The following is a 21,642-nucleotide window of genomic DNA, read 5'->3' on the forward strand; positions in this document are numbered from 1 at the left end:
CCTGATAATCTCATCAAATCTACCATCTATGATGGAATTGCAAACATACAGAAAAGGCTATTTGCGTCATGGTACCATTCGTGCTCCTAACAAGGCGGAACGGTATCCCTAGTGTTATTGACCTGCATTGTTATTGCCGAACGAATCCTTGCTCCAAGCCAAGCTGACGGCAGAATGCCTTTCGTTATTGTCGGATACTCAATCCAGCCTTCGTCTAATGATTTGAACGGTAAACCGACTTGAGACTTCATTACAACGCAAAGCTGCGTTGATGCATGTCGAGATCTCAGTGACTTGTATCGAATGCACGACTGTGGCCAGGTATCGGTAGAGGATAGGGCAACGACCTTTACGTGCTGATAGTCTGGTATCAACGAGGAAGTCACACTCGAACACCTCACTTCCCAGAATGTTGACTCCTATGATCATCTTCGTCTTCTCGAACAAATGATCGATCATTCAATCCACCGTGTTTCTGTCTCAGAAATAGTACCATCTTCACCCGAAAGCTATGTTTTATTTTCGGGCTATCTCTGCTCGAAAGAGGCTGATCTGGATATGGAAATTCAGTCTGAACGGTATGTGTCTGTCGTTCAATCCTGATAAGCTACACCGTTGCTTTTTAGAATAGTTCCGTTGGTGGGATAGAGACCATAGAGACTCTGAAAATATTTCATCACTAGTTTGAGACCTGTCGTCATCCATAGGTCATGAATCAAAACCCGATAAATTCTACTTTTGTGAAGACCTGAAGCCGTTCTACCCAAGCTCGAATCCCTTGACCCTTCTTCACGCCCACGCCCGCACGACTCAGATTCCGAGGACCGTCAAACAAAGAAGACGTCTGGAGTAAGTTTGCTTTACCTCCTACGGCCTCAGTTGCACTGCCACCCCCACCCGTCGAATCAGATGGCCCTTTCATCTTGTTCTCAATTTCCAGGGAAGGCCAAAAGTAGAACCCCCAACCTTTGTCACACTGATGATGTCGGCGGACATTTTCTTAGTTTGCACATTGGATGTGCTACCATCGTCACGCACCCTTATTTCCAGAGAGAAATTCTTCAGACTCGAAAATATGCACGACCATGCCTAGGTAAGTCAAGGTGCATCTAGGATACTTTGCTTAGCGGAGCCAACTGCTTTCGCCAGAACCAAGTGGATCAAGCAACGCCTATGCAGTACACAGCACGGTTTGTCGCAAAAGGGCTCTGCATGACTCCATCACAGAGGATCTCGTTGACAGTGAACCGACAGACCTCCCATTTGCACCATTGCATAGCATTCTAGCGGCCGAGCCGGCATATACGAAGTACCCAGCACGACACCCGCTTTGACAGTTAAACCGTCTGTGGCGTCAATCCACATTCTTGTCGGCACACTCGTGTATATTTGTGAGAAAGTTCATGTTCGTACCCAAGGACTCCTCAAAGAACCAAAGCCTGACGACCCCATGTGCAGACGGACAGCAACAATGGGCGAGCAATAAATCCCAAGTTACATAGCTTAGTTGCTCGCAATACTGTCTGAAGCTAACAATTTGAACAAGATATCAAAAATAGGGCACAGATATCACAGCTGGCCGGATGGTGTAGTTGGTTATCACGTATCGTTAACACCGATAAGGTCCTGGGATCGAGCCCCAGTCTGGTCATCTTTTTTTTGCCACCGATTTCTTTTGCATGATCCGTCGCCTATTCACCGCGAGATCCAAGGGATTCGCAAGACTACTCTGCTCCATTCCCAAAGGCAGCCCGGCCACTAATTTTGGCGTGCTTCTGGAACCTTTTGCGCCCGTTCATGAGTTGCAGGATACCCCTGGCTCCGGCGGTGGCGGTTGATGGAGATATGTTGCCTACAACTCTGACGCAACCAGAGATTTCAGCACCATGGCCAGCATCTTATACTCTCATGAATATTAGTCCAGTCGCGGCGTACCACCTCGGACATTGTGCCTTGTCGCAATCTGGTATCGACTAACGCGCCCAGTCGATGAAAGTGCATACGAAATGTAAACGACACGCCCTGAGATGCCGAGCCAAGAAAACAGCTTATACAATTATTCTCTATAATTTCTAATGGAACGAATAATTCAATGTACTTCTTATTCGATATCGAAACTCAGGTACATCTCAACTGGACTGGGCTACGCAGACAGGACAGCGGCAGCGGGTCACTCGTTGACTCCAGCCCTAATGTCTCCCCTCCCTCCGAGACCAGGGGCCCATGCGGCCTCCGAGAAACCTCGATTTTTTTCAGCAAGTCAAATTGACCCGATGTAAGTCTCACGAGTCGATTCCTCGCAGAAGTGCTCTCAGACCCAGACTGGAACATTGAGGGTCTTCACCGCGGCAGATGCCCGCCGACCGAGCCCTAACTTGACCGGCCGAGACAGTTTGTCCAGCACCGAATCTCTCCTCGATTACAGACCATGAATTGTACCGATGATCACCAAGATAACAAGCCCCCTTCGCACCGCAGATAGAAATTAGTAAAGCCATTACCATGGCCGTGTCAAAGGAGAGGCTGAGGTCTTGGAGCGACAAAAAGCAAAAAATAATGACCAGACTGGGGCTCGATCCCAGGACCTTATCGGTGTTAACGATACGTGATAACCAACTACACCATCCGGCCGATTGATAAAGTGAGGTCTGAATTTTGATCACAAGACCGCTTCTCAACGGCACTGTCATATCTCTAGCCCGTTGCAGACATACAAGCCCCCCCCTCAGCTAAGGGAATCGACATTGTGAGAAAAGATAGTAGAACTCCCCATGCTTCTGCGCAACAATCATCCAGACCCAAGTCTACTCCAATGCCCTGTACTCACACTCTCCATGTTGATACTCCGTCTCCAATCACTTGTAGCCAAGGCAAGTCGCTCAAACATCCTCCGCACCCAGAACCGACGTGACCGCAACACCATCCTAAATCCAGTCAGCATGACATTCAATGCTCCCCTAAAACCCAGCCCAACGAGCAGAAACACGTACCCGTCCAAACTGCGTCTCAAACTCCCGCACGACAGTCTGATACACCAAGCCAGGCCTCGGCCTCAGCCCCCTCGCCTCCCACCCCTTCTCCCGCTTCCTGGACTCCAGCAGACCCCTCTTCTCCGCACACCCAGCCCGAACCCACTCCAAATACTGCGGCGCCCCCGGCATGACCACATTATCCGCGATCACGACCGACGTCTGCGGCACCAGCACCCCCAACTCCTCCATCAGCCACAGATCCGGCAAATAGAGCTCCTGCCAATGATCCAGAAACACCAGCTCCACCGCCCGCACCTCCCCATCCGCCACCAACTCCCGGAGGCTGGCCGCCGCCGACCCCACGACCACGCGCACCACATCCTTCAGGCCCGCCAGATCGACCAGCTGGTTCGCGACCGCCGCCATCTCCGGGTTCTGCTCCAGACTGAGGTACCGGGTGCCGCCGGCGGCGCGGAGGGCCGCCCCGAACAGGATGGCGGAGTACCCCACGTACCCGCCGAGCTCGATCATGACCTGGGGTCTGTGGGCGACGATCAGGTCGCGGATGTAGGCGCCCTTGGTGGCGCCGATGTTCATGAGCGGGTTGTGCGTGTGGCTGTAGGTGTCGATGGCGGCGAGGATGGCGGGAGGGTTGTTGCGCAGGCTGGGGAGGTCCGGGTGCGAGTAGATGTAGTGGAGGAGGTCGATTTCGCGGCCGTCCTTTTTTCCCGCCGGAATGGAGGTTTGAGGTTAGTGGTTGTGGTGCTGGGGTGGGTGGTGGGTTGGGACTTACGAGAGCGTAGGCTAGAGGGCTTGGGGCGTGGGGCTTGGACATTGTGGACTGCGGTGTAGGGTTTGTGTTGATGTAGAAGGTGGATGTTGAGGTGTGCGTAAGTGAATGCTTAAGGATGATAGTGTAGACTTGAGGTTGGGATTGTAGGTGGCTTGTTAAGTTGTGCGAGTCTTTTATGTCCTGGAGCTTGTTGTTCTTTGCCCCCAGGCAGCCGTCGGTGATTCGGCCATCTCGTGGAGTTTACCCCTTCTTTGTCCTGTCTCCGGACGGATTATTCGGGCTTAACACGGATGACGTAGCATTGATGATGACCTTGTGTGGTTGTTTTGCGTTTCTGGGATTAAGCTTAGATGCGCCACGGAGATAAAACACCACAGCGGGCTCGGAGCCGAGAATTCGGAGTCCGGATCGCGGGGTGGAAGGAAGCCTGATCGGCCTGCCAAGACGCAAGGCTGAGCTCGATCCATGGTTTCCAGGTGCTCACATACGTTTTCGTCAAGCTTATCAACTCTGACTGCCCTACTCCGGTGCTTTCGTTCACTGATACTTTTCTCTTTGACTTGCTTTATGCTGCGACGATGCGATCGACATATATTATATAGCACCAAACATTTGATACGCCCCAGGATTTGATTTCTCTGTCTCCGACGGTTAGTACTTGGCTGATGACATCCACGCAATAACACAGGGGTGAAAGTCGGCGTGTTTCTTGATGCAACTTATTCGATGATTTAGGTAGCGACTCGAATGCACTGCAGCGAGTCCTGATTTTGGAAAGGGATGCTGGAAAGAGACTATTGGGTAAGCCACTCTTATACAAGGCGACCAAGCAAGAGATGAGACATCCCCTTTACTCGCAGCTTGTATATACCCAATGCTGAGATATTGCCGACCTTCGAATGTGCAGATGCGCACTGAGATTCCGCCCATTATTTGAAAGACTCAACCCACAGCATGCTCCTGAAGTCCAGAATATCTACCATCGAGACTGCACTGCTTCCAACAGGAGAGGTACCAAAATGTTGCTTTTGAGGAGGCTTCCGCGATGCGAATCAGCAGGACGGGGTCGTCTAATAGCCCCATTTGGCCACACCAGTTCCCACTTGGGGATAGAGGAAAGCATCGGCGACAATTTCTTTTTCACAGGATTACAGTACGGAGCAAATCAAGGTACTCCTTTGTTACTGAATATCGTTAATAATACGTAACCCGGAACTCCGGTCCCATATGGCTGGCTGGCAGCAACGAATGCAAGACCGAGGCCTGAAGGGCGACCACATATGTCAACGAGGCTAGGGCCAGATGGAATGACACTAGCCCAACCAGATGCGACTAGTAGCGCTCAAATCCTGAAGCGAGTCAGGATTCTGAACGCTCGGGAAGTATTGAGATTCGTATCTCGCGCAATGGAGTCTCGATTCGTGGCTGATACGGGTGGGTATTTCGGTTCTGAAGAAGGTATATGTGCAGCCAGCCTTTCAAAGTCAAGACACCCGAGGTGCTTTGGTACGGAGGATGATTGATCAACTCAGTTGGCTGGGGCACCAGATTTTCAGGATAGGTTGGCGGACTGGTCCGGTCCATATCTCGAGCATGGTCTAGCGGAGTTCAATCGTGTCACAGTAGACGAGAAGCAATGGGGTGGTCTGAAGGGGGAAATCAGTTCCTCTGTGTTACTCGATTCGCTGGAGAGAATCACGACAAAAACCTTGAGGTCGATTGTCCCCAAGAATTAGTCCACCACGGTTGCTCCTTGGTCAATAACTTGCGGGTGGGGTATCTCGGTTCAGAGAAGTTTGATCCTACATTGATTCGTGGCACACCCGGAGGACTAGAATATTAGGTTGTTCGTCTGGTAGATCACGCCATCCTGGGGTGGGATTGTATGCCTTCTCGATCATTCTCGTCGTATGCATAACTGACAAGGAATTCGAGATTCATGGCTTCAGTGCTGCTGCATCTTTCGAGTACATGTCCTCAGCAGGACTGGGAAGGCTGACTCAAGGAAAGAAGACAGCCTGGAGATAGTAGAAGCAGAAATGTCACAATTGTTCAAGATCATGGATCGAAGAGTGCGTGGCAGATTGGAAAGACCAAAGACCAATCGGAGATGGTTTCGGACGCCCGGTGGTGGAGGGGAAGTGGCGCCTGAAGGCTGAGGCGCTCATTTGCCATCGCTCAGGCACCCGCGTTTCCCCTTCTATCTTCCCGTCCCGACTTTTGCGACTCCCACCATCTACGCTCCAGAATGTCTATAAGCTCGATGCCCCACAAAGCTTGACTGATGCCAATTCTCAATTGATTTGGGGACTGCCACCTTGGACGACTCCTCACTTCACCATGTACACACTCTCCTACTCGATGCCGGCGAGCCCCTCGGAACGCCGAGCGCCACCAACTGCACCATCACCATCCATTTCACTCAACAACCTCGCGAGGATTTGGATTGTTCAATTGAGCTCTTCCAGAAGACCGGATAGACTCATACACTTCTTCGATGGACTTGAAGACGAACGCTTCGCATTGGTGGATTGATTGCGGGGACTCGTCTCTTATCGACCCACCTCTGCTTCTACTCTCATCCAGCTAACGCCCAATCATCATGCAGTCGCCCCTCTCATTCCGCCTGCAATGCATATTCCATGCTCAGCCGACCACCTAGACCGCATTACGCATGCAAGTGCCGGTTTTCGTCTTGCGTGCAGGATATGCTCATTGGATGCCTGCGCGTTGATGGGGCAAAGCTGGTCAATCGATAACAGCCGCCCTATCACAGAAGCGCTCCGGTCACATTATTCCAAGAGAGCCTGATGGGAGTTAACGCTCTCATACTAATGCATATGCGTTATCAGGCACTACGATTGTGTGCTACATGGCCACCCACCAGCTGGAAAGAAGCTGATCGACCATTAAAGAGACGGAATGCCACATTTCCCCATCAAATTTCTTGGTCTGAGAGGACTTCGCTCCAAGTTTTAGGACACCCTCGAAGTCTACCGTCCGTCAAGATGACTGATCACCACAAAGAAGGTGTCTTCCTCCAAGGGCTTCAGGTGGACCAAGAGAAGCTTGGAGCGACCGAGACTAGCATCAATGAAAACGATCTCGACAGCCTTTTGCTGCAGTTGAAGCACCTGGTGGTTGAAAACGAGCTCGATGTCAATTTTCCAGCCCATATCCTCAACCAGGCACGGGAGATTCTCGATGCCGAGGCCCACCATGTTGATCTCTCTCAACTAGAGATTCTCGTGGCTGAGATCGCCAAGCACCGAGACTTGATTGCGAACGACTCACCGTACGCGGAAGTCCGCGCAGTGGTGGATCCGACGGACGACCCTGAAGTCTCGGCCAACACCTTCCGGGCCTGGTTTCTCGGGCTGCTGTCGACGATCATCTTCACCGCGGTCAATCAATTCTTTACCCTCCGCTACCCCACCATCAATATCTACTCATTAGTGGCCCAGCTGCTCTCATACCCATGCGGCGTGTTTATGGCGCAAGTCTTACCCACGCGAAAGTGGAATCTTCTCGGCTGGCACTTTACCCTCAACCCCGGCCCCTTCAATCAGAAAGAGCACATGCTGATCACTGTCATGTCCAACGTGTCATTTGGAGGCACGAACGGGACCGCTTATATCACCTACATCTTCCAAGTCCTCAAGGCCAAGTCCTTCTACAATATGACGTCCCTCTACGACAAGGCTGGATTCCAGATCCTCTCGGCCCTGTCGACCCAGCTGATTGGGTATGGATGTGCCGGTCTGACCCGAAGATTCCTGGTGTATCCGCCTTCCATGATCTTCCCCAAGTGCCTGTCCACGATCGCATTGAACAAGGCCTTGCACGGCGACGAGGGCCGTGACAAGGAGGTGAATGGGTGGAAGATCAGCCGCTACCGCTTCTTCATGTACTGCTTCGTCGCCATGTTCATCTACTATTGGTTCCCCGCGTACATCTTCCAGGCTCTATCCTACTTCAACTGGATCAACTGGATCTCTCCCGAGAACGTCAAACTGGCCATCATCACCGGTACCATCAACGGCATGGCGCTCAACCCATTCCCCACCTTCGACTGGAACATCGTGTACGCACTCTACGACCCGATCATCTATCCCTTCTACTCGCTCCTGAACAACGTGGTCGGGATGGCCATTGGATCTTTCTTCATCATCGTGCCGATCTACTTCACCAACGTCTGGAACACAGCCTACTTCCCCATCAACAGCAACGACGTCTTCGACAACACGGGCAGCACGTACGACGTGAGCAAAGTCCTCAACAGCCAGGCTGAGTTCGATGTCGAGGCCTACAGCAAATACAGCCCGCCCTACCTTTCCGCGGGATACAGCATCATGTTCATGGCGTCGTTCGCAGGGTACCTGGCCGCCATCGTGCACATCGCGCTCTACAACCGACAAGAGATCACCAAGGGGGTCCGAGCGCTGTGGAAGTGGACCAGCGCACGCGACGAGCACGAGGACGTGCACAACCGCCTAATGCAGCGGTACAAGGAGGTACCCGAGTGGTGGTACCTGACCATCCTCGCCATCTCCTTCGTGTTCGGCTGCATCGCGGTGGCCCACTACGACACGGGGATGCCGATCTGGGGCCTGGTGTTCGCCATCGGGCTGTGCCTGTTCGTGCAGATCCCGTACGGGATGATCTACGCGATCACCAACACGGAGGTGACGAACAACGTGATCGCCGAGTTCGTGGCGGGCTACGCCATCCCGGGGAAACCCGTGGCCAACCTGATGTTCAAGGCGTTCGGATACATCGCCTGCGCGCAGTCGATCCAGTTCGCGGCCGACCTGAAGCTCGGACATTACATGAAGATCGCGCCGCGGGTGCTCTTCGCGGCGCAGGTGGTGGCCACGATCGTCGGGGCGTTTGTGTCCGTGGGGGTGAACGCGTGGGCGCTGGCCAACATCGCGGACGTGTGCTCGCTCGACCAGCCCAGCAAGTTCACCTGCGCCGGCGCCCGCGACTTCTACACCTCCTCCGTGATCTGGGGCGCCATCGGCCCACGCCGCCTGTTCGGGAGCGGCCAGATCTACAACCCCCTGCTGTACGGGTTCCTGCTCGGCGCCCTCCTCCCGGTCCCCTTCTACCTCCTCACGCGCGTCACCCCCAGCCACAGCAAGGCTGCCGCGGCCACCCGCTACATCTACACCCCGCTCGTCCTCTCGGGCATCTCCAACCTGGCCCCCTACAACATGAGCTACGGCTGGCCGGCGCTGGTCGTCGGGTTCGTGGTGAACTACTGGATCAAGCGGCGGTGGGTCGGGTGGTGGGAGAAGTACGCGTACGTGTTCACGTCGGCGATGTCGTGCGGGGTGGCGATCGCGGCGATCGTGATCTTCTTTGCCGTGCAGTATCACGAGGTGGACATCAACTGGTGGGGCAATGAGGTCTCGTATGTCGGGTGTGATGACGAGGGGTGTCCGCTGTTGGGGATACCGGCATCGGGGAAGATTTGATGCTTGAGTTGAGAGCGGTTGGATTTGGTGGGTCTCTTAGGGCTTATATTTTGATAGCATTGGGGGGGGGGGCAGGGGGGAAAAGTCCTGAATGATTTGTATGTATTCGGTCTATGTGGTATACTCTAGTCTATATCTATATCTATATCTATCTATGAACTCTCAAACAAGCCCAGTGACAAGAAATGAACGCTGACACAGTCTCCCAAAGAGACAACGCAAGGCAAAGTAGCGCACAGCACAGCACAAGCTATATACACATTCCAATATGGAAAACATTCCTCATAGAGAAAACAACCACCGTCCGTCCCCAGACTCTGCCCCATCAGCAGCAGCAGTAGCAAGATCCTCAACAACCCAGCTCACCCCTCAGAACTCCCCCTACTCCGCCTTCTTCGACGCCTTGGTCCGCAACTTCATCAACCCAAACACCAACGCATACCCAGCCACCGCAAAGATCACACAAATCCCCGCATCGCGCCACCCATAATAGTAATGATTGATATTGAGCGTCGTCAAGAAATCACTGCCATCCGTGTACTCACACACGCGACAGTCCGCTGTAGCCTCGGGATTCACCAAGTTCACGCGCCACCCCTTATTCGCCACATAGCTCTGGAGGTACTCCGCACAGGTGCCGTTCACCGGATCGAAGACCGCGAACTCGTCCGCGTTGCAGGTCACCTTGGCGCCCCAGATGCCGAACACCAGCATCCCACTGGTCACATAGTTGAAGGGGTTGAGGTAGTACATCCAGTAGCGCCAGAAGACGCTGAGCTGGGAGTAGGGGACGAAGACGCCGCACATGAGCACCAGGAAGGAGATGATGAGCGGGTTGACGAGCGCGGCGAAGGTGGGGTTGGGCGCGTAGGCGGCCACGAACTGGCCGATGCCCGTATAGATGAATTCGTAGATGAGCATGATGAAGAAGGTGGCGCCGGCGCGCGAGGAGTCGGTGGGCAGGCGGGTCTGGTAGTACCAGCAGACGAAGTAGAGGACGGCGCAGACGCAGAGGTACGGGAACTCGGAGACGATCAGCCCCGTCACGAAGGCGACCCAGCTGTACATCTTGGACTTCTTCTCGCGGGCGTCGTAGATGTCGCGGCGCTGGATGAAGAGGGGTTGGAGCTGGTTGATCACGCCGGGCGCGACGAAGACGAAGTTGAAGATGGTGAACAGTTTCAGGTTCAGGGCGGAGACGCTGGGGCCGATGTGCCAGAAGCTGAAGCCGTTCAGCAGGGCGGAGATGATGTGCAGGCTGAATTTGTTGTTGACGTAGTTCGTGTTGCGGAAGAGCGCCACGTTCATGCGGTGCGTCACGATCTTGACCTGGTCCCACAGCGGCATCGAGAACTCGTAGCCGTCGTCGTGCGTGCCCGGCGGCTTGGCCGCCGCGTCCGCGATCAGCCGGTCCAGCTCCTGCATCATGTGCCCGTGCTCGGGCGAGTCCAGCCACACCTGGTGCCAGTCCGTGTCGCGCACGGCCGCGATGCCGCCGGTCACCACGTCGATCATGAATTCCGCCGGGTTGGCGTCCACGGGGCAGGGGGCCCCGCGCTGCCCGAAGTAGTGCTTGATCGTGGCGCCGTTGTCGCCGATGTCGCCGAAGTACACGGTCTTGCCGCCGCGCGCGAGGAGGAGCAGGGTGTCGAACTGCGCGAAGAGCTGCGCCGAGGGCTGGTGGATGGTGACGAGGACGGCCTGGCCCACGTCGGCCAGCTTGCGCAGGAACCGCACCGTGTTGTACGCGGACTGCCCGTCCAGCCCGGAGGTCGGCTCGTCCAGGAAGATCAGGATGCTGGGCTTGCTGACCAGCTCGACGCCGATGGTCACGCGCTTGCGCTGCTCCACGCTCAGCCCGTGGCCCACGGTCCCGATGAGGGTGTCGGCCAGGTCGTGCAGCTCGAGCAGGTCGATGATCGTCTCGACGTACTGGAGCTTCTCGGCCCGCGGGGTGTCGCGCGACTGGCGCAGGAGGGCCGAGAACTCCAGGGCCTCGCGCACCGTGGCGTACGGCTCGTGCACGTCCAGCTGCTCGCAGTAGCCGGCCATGCGCTGGAACGAGACCGGCAGCTCGCGCCCGTCCACCATGATCGACCCCTTGATCGTGCCCTCGGTCTTGCGCTGCGCGAGCACGTCCAGCAGCGTCGTCTTGCCGGCGCCCGACGAGCCCATCAGCGCCCCCAGCATGCCGGGCTTCACCCACCCGTGGATGTTGTCCAGCAGCACGCGCGCGCCCGTGGGCGTGTCCACCGTGTAGGTCAGGTTGCGCCAGGTGAAGATCGAGGTGTTGCGGCTCAGGTGGTCGTCGTCCCCCGCGGCCAGCGCATCGCCGGACCCCTTCTCGTGGGCCGGGTCCTTCTCGCGCTGGCCCTCCTCGTCGCGGTGCGCCCGCTGCACCTGCAGCTTCTCGCGCGGGATGAGCAGCGCGGCGCCCGACCCGGCCCCGGCGTTCCAGTAGCAGGTGCAGACGATGGTCAGCACGGCGAAGAACCCCCACCAGGCCCAGAGGATGCCGTAGTTGCGCCACAGCTGCGAGTGCTTGTAGTGCAGCGAGGCCAGGTACTGGTCGCCGGTCACGTAGTCGGCGCCGCGGACGGCGCCGCCCACGCCGGTGCAGGCCTTGTGGGCCGGGTCGACGTTCTCATAGCCGGGGCCGGAGGGGACCAGGTTGTTGCCCACGCAGGGGATGATCTGGCCGTGGAACTCGTTGGACAGCGCCGCCTGGAAGGCGTAGGCGAACGGGTTGGTGTAGTACAGCTCGACGAACCAGTTCTTGATGTGCGGCTTGGGGATCATGTAGCCCGCGTACATGACGATGCCCTTGACGGCGGTGCCGGAGATCTTCGAGGCGGCCTCGAAGGTGCTGAACGCGGCGCCGATGCAGCGGAACAGCGCCGTCACGCAGAGCGTCGTCGTGAACAGGATCGCCCAGAAGGTGAAGAAGGCCGCCGCCGTGTGCTTCAGCCCCACCATCCAGTAGAGCACCACGGAGAAGAGACTGCATTGCACCAGCAGCACGGGCAGGTCGGCCGTGATCTGCGCCAGGCAGAAGGCCGCCGGGTGGTACATGGCGAAGGACTTGTGCTTCACGAGCACGGGCCGGCCCTTGAACGACTCGGTGACCTCGGACATGGCGACGATGCAGTTGTAGAGCAGCGCGAAGAAGACCGCGCCGCCTTTGGTGAACAGACCGGCCGTCGTTTGCGGCGAGTTGTAGAAGCACGATCCGGCGATCAACGCCATGATGACGGACAGGATCTGTTTGATCAGGAAGGTCGATTTTTCGCCCCAGAGGATCTGGTATTGCCGGATCGTGCAGGCGAGGAGCTGGTCGCCGAAGCCGGTGGTCAGCGCACTCTTCTTGGGGATGCGCTTGGACTTCTCCCAAGCCACGGACTCCTTGAAGTCTTGCGTGCGCTGACGGGCGATGTCCGAGGAGGGATAGTCATATTCCTGGATCATATGCTGGTACAAGGGGGACTGGCGGTACTCGGCAAGGATGGCGTCGGCGTTGCGGGGGAAGCGGTTCTCGAAGCCCGGCTGGATTTTTCTCTCGGTTGGAACAGTCACACCGGTGAGATAGTCCCCTGACAGCTGTTAGCCCTCACGCCCCTTTCAATCCCGGTAGCGGTGACTTACCGATATTGGCACCGTCCGAATACACGAACCCAAGCTCCTCCATGAACGGCTTCGCCGACGCGGCCGGGCCATAGTAGATCTGCTTGCCCTCATCCAACACAAGCACCTTGTCGAAGAGGTGGTAGATTCCGTTTCCGGCCTGATACAGGGTCACCACCGTCGAGAGCCCCAGGATGTTGGTCATCGAGCGCAGAGCCTTGGCCCACTCCAGGGCGGTGCTGGCATCGAGGCCGCGTGTGCTGTTATCCCAGGTGAAGACCGAGCCGTTGGTGGCCATGCACTCGATGATGGACACGCGCTTGCGCTCCCCCCCGGACACGCCGCGCACGAACTCATTGCCCACCTTGGTATCCTCGGTGTGGGCGATCTTCATGGCCTCCATCAGGAACTGCTTGGTGTCGGCGACGTAGTTCTCGTCGGCGGGCAGGTTGGCGGGGACCTTGAGCTTGGTGGCGAAGTCCATGGTCTGGCCGACGGTCAGGCGCGGGTAGAAGAGCTCCTCCTCGGTGTTCATGACGATCTGGCCGCGGTACGGCGCGGCCTGCTGGGGGTCCATGTCGCCGAAGAAGACATCCCCGGACACGGAGCGGTACCCCTCGCGGCGGTTGGACAGCATTTTGAGCAGCGTGGTGCACCCGGACCCCGGCCGGCCCAGAACCAGCAGCATCTCGCCGGGCTTGACGCAGCCGTGGCTGTCCTGGAGGATCGGCTTGAGCGGGGGCTTCCGCATGAAGTCTTTGATGAGTTGTGGGACGTTGTACTGCGTGATCAGGTTCTCCTTGACGGCCGCCTCGGCCGCCACCACCTCCACCGTCAGGTTCTGCCACGTCACCCCCAGCTCGCGGCGTTTGTAGCCGGCCGCCTCGGCGCGGCGCTGGGTCTCCCGGACGCGGTCGGCCATGCTCCATTCCGTCTCGATGCGCGGTTGTTGCGGGGTGCTGTGGGGGTGGTTGTTGTGGTTGGGGCTGGCGAGTGTCTCGGCGCTGCGGGCTTCGCGGATCCCGGACTCGGGCACGGCCAGGGTTTCGGCGCTGGAGGCCTCGCGGACATTGATCTCGGGGATGCCTAGGTGTGTTTTCTTCTCGGATAGTTGAGCTTCGTCGTCGGAGTGGTCGCCGTATTCGGTTGGGGCTGTCGAAGCCGACGGCTCCTCATGGAAGGATTCCATGGTTTTGGGGGTGTCGAACGTGTTGAGTGAGTGGAGATTTCTGTAACCATGCAAATTCGACAAAGAAAGAACTAGAACTAAGACAAAGCACAAAGTATCAAGTAAGAAGTTGTGGTATTGTTCTGCAACTCACCTCATCGAGGACCGCGGGAATGGGCCAGGTATATGTACGAGTGCACGGATACGCGGAATGGGAGGCTGACGGGCGCGCGTACCGACTCTGCCGGTGGAACAGTTCCGCAGTATGAGCGATTTGCCTCTGGTACCTGAAACCTTGAATATTCCCTGAGGCAAAACGCTCGGACAGCGGCAGCGAGCCGAACTGCCGCTCGACTGAAAGGGAAAGGGGCTGCGAGGGGAGCACCTTATGCTAAACCCGTTGCGTATCCACCGTAAGACTTGCATATTGATTATCAGCTGTCCTATTGGTGAGGGCAGCTCCTCCCCTGGTGCCTAGACTTGGGGTCTTAGATGCAGTTATTGCCGCCTGTTCCGAGTGCTTGCAAGTCGTGCATGTCGTCAGTTAGGGCAGTGCTCCCGAAGTCATTCACAGGGCGTCGGCGAAGAATTGCTATCGACACCGAGTTGTTGATAACTCAAGCATTTCCATTGCAATCGATACAAGTCCTATTCTCATGGTAGTCAACCAAAAATAGACTGTGTCCTACAGACTACAGCACCGTGCAATGAACTCAGCCAAGCCAACAATTACCGAAACAGGCAAGATCCTACGCGAGCCCGTCGAAAACGGCAAGCCGAGACGCTGCATTGATAAGGAGGCGACTCCCGATAAGGGATGATGTCGCGATTGGAACGATCCCGATCTACCCGGATCGGTGGAGTCCCATTCAAGGTTGAAGCTGTTGGGGTTTGGCAGGATGTGCCATAGGTGTGCCACACTAGTGTACCACTTTGCCTGGATAAACCCGGTATGCTATCTCTACCACCTGTTGCACCCACGTCTGGGTTGAACCCCTTGCCGCGGTTCCGCGGCTAGGGTAACGAGTAGATCGAGTTCATCTGGTCGATCTGCGGTGAGCTGCCAGATTTGGCTCCCGCGGCTTATCCAGGTTTGGTCTATATATTCTGCACCACGGCTGCCGAGGGCTCCAGGGTTTACGTCCACCGAGCTCGTTTGACGAGTCTCTTTTGACGTATAGGGGAACATCAAACATGATGCAGCTCTGAGCTTTGAGCTTAACAGTCAAGCCCTTATCGTCAACCCTGAGGCCGACACAATCAATCTGTTGTCGGTGCCGGACTTCCGGCCCGGTCTGGACACACCTCGGGTCGGCATGTAGTCCGGCAGCTGGGTCCCCCGGCTACACTGCAACGACAAGGCAGCTGGGACGTGATAACAAATTCTGGCGCTGAACAGTTGACATCTGCTGTACTATGATATTATGGTTTGATCTGGTTGGGTTTCCAGGCATTACCTGTGGCAATCAACCCTGCTTAACTCAACATGTGCCAATATCGGGTATGATCAGATTAGATGCAAGTCCATGCATCACCTGGTATACTGCTACTGTGTTTAGAAATATTGCATGAGAAGACGCATGCCGTTGTTGATCATCGCACGTACTGTGTTCAGTAAGTGTGTATTGAGTGTTTAGCTCAAGTCAGCAGCATATGCAGATCTCACCCAAAAATACCGAAAAAAAGAAAGAAAACGCACGAAATAAGAAAAAAAATAAGAAGGACAACGAACCATGATCAACGTGCAACCCTAGTTGTTCTTGACCAATCTCAGATAGTTCTACATCTCATCACCAACCTTCAAACTTAATTGAATGTAGAAAAGGTGACCCCTCAAACCCAGCCCCAGCAAAAGCGAGCAAGCGGCCTCGGCCCCCCACCGAATCCCGCTCCGTCCAACCCGGGGTTCGGAAGCTTAGTATCTTCCGAACGCCGCCCCAAAAAGCCACCTGCATTCCAAACAACGTCCACAGCACTCCAGCTGAACCCCCCCCTCCAGAATATCATTTCAGTCCGATCAAGCCCCGCGGCCTGGAACTCCCATAAAAATGGAACCCCGACGACGAACCGCGCCCTACGGCCGCGCGTGCCTCAACTGCGCCCGCGCCAAGTGCAAGTGCCTGCTGCGGACGACCGGCGGCGGGTGTGAGAGGTAGGTACAGTACAGTACAGTAACACCCTATCCTATCTAGCAACATAACATATCCATCTATCCATCCCAACTCGAACACCGCAGCTAGTCTGACTCTATTGGGGTAGATGCATCCGCCTAAAGAAAGAATGCGTCGCCGCGCCAACGGTGCGGCAACGGCGGCCGCGCGCCTCGCGCACCGCGCGGCTGGAGCAGAAGCTCGACGGGCTGGTGTCGCTGCTGCAGACGGGGCATGCCGCTGGGGACCGTGAGAGTGGGAGACGAGGGTGGTTGGCGGGGGATAGCCACCAGGAGAACCTCCCAGTCTCGACGAGACCACCCGCCGATCCCTACGCCCTCCCCGCGGGGGTGGCGTTCGCCCCTGCGGAGGCAGAGGCGAACTGGGAACTGTACCGCACGCGGTATCTCGCGCTCCTTCCGGTGGTGCATTGCGCCCCCACCCTGACGGCCCGGGGGCTTCGTCAGGCGCGCCCGTTCTTCTGGACGTGCGTCATGGCCGTGACGTGCCGCGACGGGACGCGGCAGGAGGGGTTGGGGCGCGCGGTGCGGGAGATGGCGGCGCGGGAGGTGGTGGTCGAAGGGCGGCGGACGGTGGATCTGTTGCTGGGGTTGCTTTGCTTGATCGGGTGGTAAGGCTTGCATCGTTCTGCCACCACTCTGGCGAGGACCCGAGCTGACGCCGCAAGAACGCAGGGGCCATTTCCGCTTCGCGATGGGCCCGCTGCTGACGGTCTTCTCGCACCTGTGCACCGCGCTGACGCTGGACCTCGAGCTGCAGCGGCGGGAAGGGCAGCCCGCGCACCTGCAGTATCTGGCCGTGCCGGCTCAATTCCAGGGCAAGATCCGCGTCCCCGACGCCAGGAACCACGAGCATCGACGGACCGTGTTGGCGTGTTTTCTGTTGACCTCGAGGTGGGTTGCGCTACTCCCGGAGGGGATGTGTAGTATGCTGATGTGTTGATGCTGAGGCGTAGCGCGGCGACGTTTCACAGTCGGGTGGAGAGTCTGTCCTGGTCGCCGTATCTGGCGGAATGTTTGACGGAGCTGGAGGAAGCGCACGAGGCGCCTGGGGATGCGTTGCTGGTGGGGCTGGTCAAGCTGCAGTTGATCGCGGCGAAAGTCACCCGGATCTGGGTGGAGAGTGGGGAGTGCAAGACGGATGAAGGCACGCGGATGATCGGGCCGTATGTTGCTTTGCTCAATATGGAGTTGGCGGCTGTGCGGGATCAGGCTCCTTCCCATGTCAGGACGAACCGTACGCCCAGCCCTACTTTGGCGGACTAGTACAGACGTTACATTAACATTGTTCTGCAGGAATCTTCCAGACCATGACATCCCACACAGAACTCACAATCAACGAACTCACCCTCCTCCGCACTTCAACCGTCCCCATCGCTACCGACCCGGACCTGCAAACCCTCGACCATCTCTTCCGATGTCTAGAAGCCATCAAGTCCTGGATCCGCACCATGCTCAAGTTTGACGCAGCAGAGTACCTCGGCTTCCCCTTTCCCCTGTGGAAGCAATTCCGAACCGTCGTGCTCGTCACCCTCCGCCTGGGGGCGCTCGACGACCCCGCCTGGGATACGGGGCTGGTTCGACGGTCCGTCGACCTGCCCGGCGTGCTGGACGAGATCGCACAAAAATTGGAGCGAGGCCGGTCGCAGACGGCGGAGCCTGTGTTCGCGACGTTCATCAAGATGGTGCATATGCTGAAGTCGTGGACGTTGTCGGTCTATGCTGACGGTCCGAGCGAGTCGGCTGATGCTGGGTGCACGTCGGGGAGTTTGTCGGAAGGAGAGCCGGCTGTCGTGGAGGAGCCACCGTGGGCCGACTTAGTGTGTGAGGACGAGTTCTGGAATGTGGATTTTTTGGGGTGGCCTTATATGTCTTGAGAAGTGTACAAATTGAGTCGGTTGGTTACTCGGTTTTCCAGCAGCAGTTGATAATAACAACCTCCGCACGTACTACAGAAATCCAACCCTCAACGTATCCGATCCAACCTCAAGAACACCAATTCTCTTCGACCCAGAAGCAAACCTCTCACCCCTCAACCCCCCCATCCCCACGCACCATCCTCCCAAAAGTCCCCTCCCAAACCCCCGCCCTCCGCCCATCAAACACAAACCCCCTCAACACCCTCTCCACCTCCGCCCACTCCCACGCCCTCAAATCCCCGCTCACCTCCTTACGGATCCGGTCCCACAACCCCCGCTGCACCCGCAACGGCGTCAACCCCGGATTCCGGGGCGTGGTAATCACCATCCACAACCACACCACACAGTCCCGCAGCACCGCATCCGTCCACAAGTTGGGCACAGCCCACAGCATCTCCGCCCGTTTCCTCGGCTGCCGGAAGATCACGGCGGCCGGGTGGAGCCCCATGTGGCTGACGTCGTCGGCGAGACACAGCAGGGCGACGAAGATGCATTTCTCGACGGGGTTCAGCGGGTGGGCGGCGGTGTACCGCCACACGGGGATGTGGCTGGGGTCGTCGACCAGGAGGTATCGGTCGTGCCAGTCGTGGAAGCTGGCGAGGAGGGCGAGGGAGGCCCCGGTGATGCGGTTGTGGGTGAGGAGGGTGGCGAAGCCTTGAGGGAGATCGGGACGCTGGGGTGGGGTGTAGGTGATCAAGGTAGGGGGAGGAGGAGGAGGAGGAGGAGGAGGAGGAGGAAGAGGAGGAGGAGGAAAGGGAGGTCTGCATGTGCAGGACCAACAGACTCCGGGCGACGTTCGCGGCCATCCGTAGGTCCTGGCTGATGGCGGGCACGGACGAGCCGACCTGCGCTTCCCCGCCGCGGGCGCGGATCACCGCCTCGAAGCCCGCCGTGTGAGCGCGGCTGTAGGCGACGTTGGTCAGGTAGTCGTCCACCGTGATCAGGAGGGTCAGCGCGGAGATGAGGAGGTCGGTGACGTGGCCCGTGGCCAGGGTGTGTTGGATCTCGGCGAGGAGGCGTCCCCGGTGGTAGAGGGCGGCCGCGTGCAGCTGCGCGGAGGCTGGGGAGAGGTCCTCGGCCTGGGACTCGAGGTTGCACAGCGCGAACACGGCGAGGCCGTGCAGCATCATGTCGTGGTGGGCGGACCAGTGCAGGAAGACGGAGCCGTAGGTCCGGCGCTGGGCGGGGGCGTGGCTGAGGACTTGCGAGTCGTGCGGGAGGAGGATGTCGAAGTCTGCCTCGGATGATTTAGAGCAGAGAGGGGGGTGGGGGGCGTGTGACAGGAAGTATACTGGAGGGAATGGTTAGGGCTACGCACAGTAGGAGAGCGCGCGGGCGGTGCAGGGCCCCTTGGAGGCCGGGGTCGCCAGCGGGTAGAACCGCCCCGTGCCGATCGGGCTCAGGCTCGGAGGCCTTCGATCGGAAATGCGCTGCACGGCCCGTCGGCGTCGATCTTGGTCTGGATGATCATCCCTGTTCGTTGGGTCTGCTGCGGGCTCTACCACGAATGTGCTCAAGCCACGCTGGAACCGTGAGGACTGGTGCTGTTGGCGGCGCTGGGCGGCGCGGGCGGCGACCAGGGCGTGGACGGGTCGACGCGATTTGCCCGGTTGCATCTCGGTGGGGTTGTAGGGGATGAACATGGTGGAATGAGGTGGCCAGCGGTCTCATATGTAGGGATAATTCATGATTTCTCAACATTTGTAGCATTTGTGATTAGAGTGATTCACTGATGATTGAGGTGGGGTTGTGGGGTCAACAGGAGTAAGCGTTTAGCTGAATTGGGAATAGCAGCACGGATGAGTGGCTTGTTCGTTTGGAAGGCGGAATGCAATGCAGTACAATAATGGATACTAGTTTAAGCACAGTCAGACAGCCAGGCAGCCAGACAGCCAGACAGCTGCACTGCAGTGAGGCTCAGCCTTGCCATGTGGCAATTGCTTATCTCCCCTCACTTATCATTGGCCACCTCGCCTACATGAATGGAGTTTCAATCACGGAGTACGGCCTAAAGATGAAGTCCGTGCAAAGGATCGGACGGACCATATAAACCCAGCCTACTCTCCTTTCCTTCTTCCTTCCAAATTAACCCTCCCAACAACAACCCATTCCATTCACAATGTCATCATCATCCCCACCACCACCACCACCACCATCAACCTTCACCCCCCTCCTCCCATCCCAACCGCTCCCCAAAAATGGGCCCATCCGCTTCCCCTTCCAACCCCCGAACCTCTCCGTCATGCTCCGCGACAACATGACCCTGAGCAGCTGGCTCCTCAGCGGCGCCCTCCTCCAGGGCCTAGCGTTCACGGTATTCGGCCCGAAGTCCCTCATCCCGCCGACGATGATCCTCCTGTACCGCGTGATCGACCACCTCCTCATGGCCGCGCACATCACCCGCAACCGCTACATGGACCACACCCTGCAGACCAAATTCTCCGCCCAGTATCCAACCACCCCATCCATCACGCCGCAAAACCCCGGCAGCACCCTCTCGAAATACTACCCCGCCACCCCAGCCGCCCAACCGCTGGTGGTCTTCCACCTGGGCGCCCGCGTCAACCACCCGCTCGGCATGTTCGCCCCGGGCTGGCGCGACCTGGGCGCGTACAACCAGCGAATGCTGGCGGCGATGACGGCCGACGCGGAGAAGTACGGGCTGCTGGGGGTGTCGCACTGGACCAAGGACGCGGCCGCCGCGGGCAATGAGAGCATGTGGGTGTTCTACCTGCGGGACTACGACGCGCTGCATCGGTTCGCGCACGACGAGGTGCATATGGCTGGCGTGCGGTGGTGGGCGCGCGTCGTCAAGGCGCATCCGCATATCGCGATCTATCATGAGACGTACCTCGTCAATCCGGGGCAGTGGGAGAATATCTATATCAATTCGGAGCCGACGGGGTTGGCGGATGCGTGGTTTCCGGTCGCCGAGTTGACGGAGGAAGGGGGAAAGGAAACGGGGCCCGGGGGCAGGATGTGGGTGCGCGCGCCGGTGGATGCGCGCGGCGGTGCGCTGCGGTCGGCGTCGAGGCGGTTGCAGCGCGGGTGGTTGGAGGAGGCGGAGCAGGTCGAGGGGGAGCTGTATGATCGGAGTTTTGCTGCGTGAATCCATGGGACATGTTGACGGGATGAGAGGTGGGTTGGGTGGGCTGGCTTGCTGTTATGTATTGTGTGGTGTTAGGGCAGGGGTGGGAGGTTGAACCCCATGCGGGTATGCTTTGCTTCTGAAGAATGCATCTTACTAGTGCAGTGCGTTGCATGGATATAATCTCATTGATTTATCTTCCTGCAGTCAGAAAAGAAGATGCATTGACATGCTCTGACAATCAGTGAAATTTTGTATCTATTCTAGGCTCATTACGATAAGATGGAGATGGAGCGATAAGAAACCAAGCCTTCCCCCAATATAGTGGAATCTGCCGGGTAGTAGACAATGGGCTGATATTATCCAGTATCTATAGTAGCCGGCTTAGCGACCTCGTCTTGCTCACCACCGATGCAACTGGTCCGATCATC

At 57.4% G+C, this 21,642-nt stretch overlaps 7 protein-coding genes and 2 non-coding genes across 9 annotated transcripts; 5 read left to right on the top strand and 4 right to left on the bottom strand.

The window, feature by feature from the left end:
• Window positions 1-1,577: 1,577 nt before the first annotated feature.
• BO86DRAFT_t73 lies at window positions 1,578-1,651 on the top strand. Its single transcript has one exon. It is a non-coding gene; the product is annotated as a tRNA-Val (tRNA).
• A 906-nt stretch (window positions 1,652-2,557) lies between these two features.
• Window positions 2,558-2,631, bottom strand: BO86DRAFT_t80. The gene has a single exon. It is a non-coding gene; the product is annotated as a tRNA-Val (tRNA).
• A 70-nt stretch (window positions 2,632-2,701) lies between these two features.
• Window positions 2,702-4,045, bottom strand: BO86DRAFT_453960 (O-methyltransferase). The gene is made up of 3 exons (XM_025677028.1): window positions 3,766-4,045; window positions 2,991-3,692; window positions 2,702-2,924 (listed from the first exon to the last, which is right to left on the bottom strand). Exons 1-3 carry the CDS (start codon window positions 3,805-3,807, stop codon window positions 2,880-2,882), a joined length of 789 nt encoding a protein of 262 aa, XP_025530826.1. The 5' UTR covers window positions 3,808-4,045; the 3' UTR covers window positions 2,702-2,879.
• Window positions 4,046-6,773: 2,728 nt separating this feature from the next.
• On the top strand, window positions 6,774-9,245 carry BO86DRAFT_305495 (OPT oligopeptide transporter family; the record flags this gene model as incomplete). The annotated part of the gene is made up of 2 exons (XM_025667657.1): window positions 6,774-7,418; window positions 7,467-9,245. 2 exons carry the CDS (start codon window positions 6,774-6,776, stop codon window positions 9,243-9,245), a joined length of 2,424 nt encoding a protein of 807 aa, XP_025530827.1.
• A 120-nt stretch (window positions 9,246-9,365) lies between these two features.
• Window positions 9,366-14,164, bottom strand: BO86DRAFT_407361 (pleiotropic drug resistance protein, ABC superfamily). The gene is made up of 2 exons (XM_025674259.1): window positions 12,888-14,164; window positions 9,366-12,835 (listed from the first exon to the last, which is right to left on the bottom strand). The coding sequence occupies exons 1-2, from the start codon at window positions 14,053-14,055 to the stop codon at window positions 9,627-9,629; spliced, it is 4,377 nt and encodes a 1,458-aa protein (XP_025530828.1). The 5' UTR covers window positions 14,056-14,164; the 3' UTR covers window positions 9,366-9,626.
• Window positions 14,165-15,865: 1,701 nt separating this feature from the next.
• On the top strand, window positions 15,866-17,010 carry BO86DRAFT_210390 (uncharacterized protein). The gene is made up of 3 exons (XM_025666834.1): window positions 15,866-16,186; window positions 16,294-16,815; window positions 16,873-17,010. Coding segments are annotated over exons 1-3 (627 nt in total). The 5' UTR covers window positions 15,866-16,082; the 3' UTR covers window positions 16,874-17,010.
• A 96-nt stretch (window positions 17,011-17,106) lies between these two features.
• On the top strand, window positions 17,107-18,098 carry BO86DRAFT_386505 (uncharacterized protein). Its single transcript, XM_025671348.1, has 2 exons — window positions 17,107-17,441; window positions 17,501-18,098. Exons 1-2 carry the CDS (start codon window positions 17,147-17,149, stop codon window positions 18,079-18,081), a joined length of 876 nt encoding a protein of 291 aa, XP_025530830.1. The 5' UTR covers window positions 17,107-17,146; the 3' UTR covers window positions 18,082-18,098.
• A 131-nt stretch (window positions 18,099-18,229) lies between these two features.
• BO86DRAFT_407363 (uncharacterized protein) lies at window positions 18,230-19,816 on the bottom strand (the record flags this gene model as incomplete). The annotated part of the gene is made up of 3 exons (XM_025674260.1): window positions 19,442-19,816; window positions 18,900-19,357; window positions 18,230-18,796 (listed from the first exon to the last, which is right to left on the bottom strand). Exons 1-3 carry the CDS (start codon window positions 19,764-19,766, stop codon window positions 18,230-18,232), a joined length of 1,350 nt encoding a protein of 449 aa, XP_025530831.1. The 5' UTR covers window positions 19,767-19,816.
• Window positions 19,817-20,205: 389 nt separating this feature from the next.
• On the top strand, window positions 20,206-21,539 carry fmaE (monooxygenase fmaE). Its single transcript, XM_025671349.1, has one exon. The coding sequence runs from the start codon at window positions 20,243-20,245 to the stop codon at window positions 21,230-21,232; it is 990 nt and encodes a 329-aa protein (XP_025530832.1). The 5' UTR covers window positions 20,206-20,242; the 3' UTR covers window positions 21,233-21,539.
• The last annotated feature ends 103 nt before the right edge of the window (window positions 21,540-21,642 follow it).

Source organism: Aspergillus japonicus, assembly GCF_003184785.1.
Source record: "Aspergillus japonicus CBS 114.51 unplaced genomic scaffold BO86scaffold_7, whole genome shotgun sequence".
NCBI classification, from domain to species: domain Eukaryota; kingdom Fungi; phylum Ascomycota; class Eurotiomycetes; order Eurotiales; family Aspergillaceae; genus Aspergillus; species Aspergillus japonicus.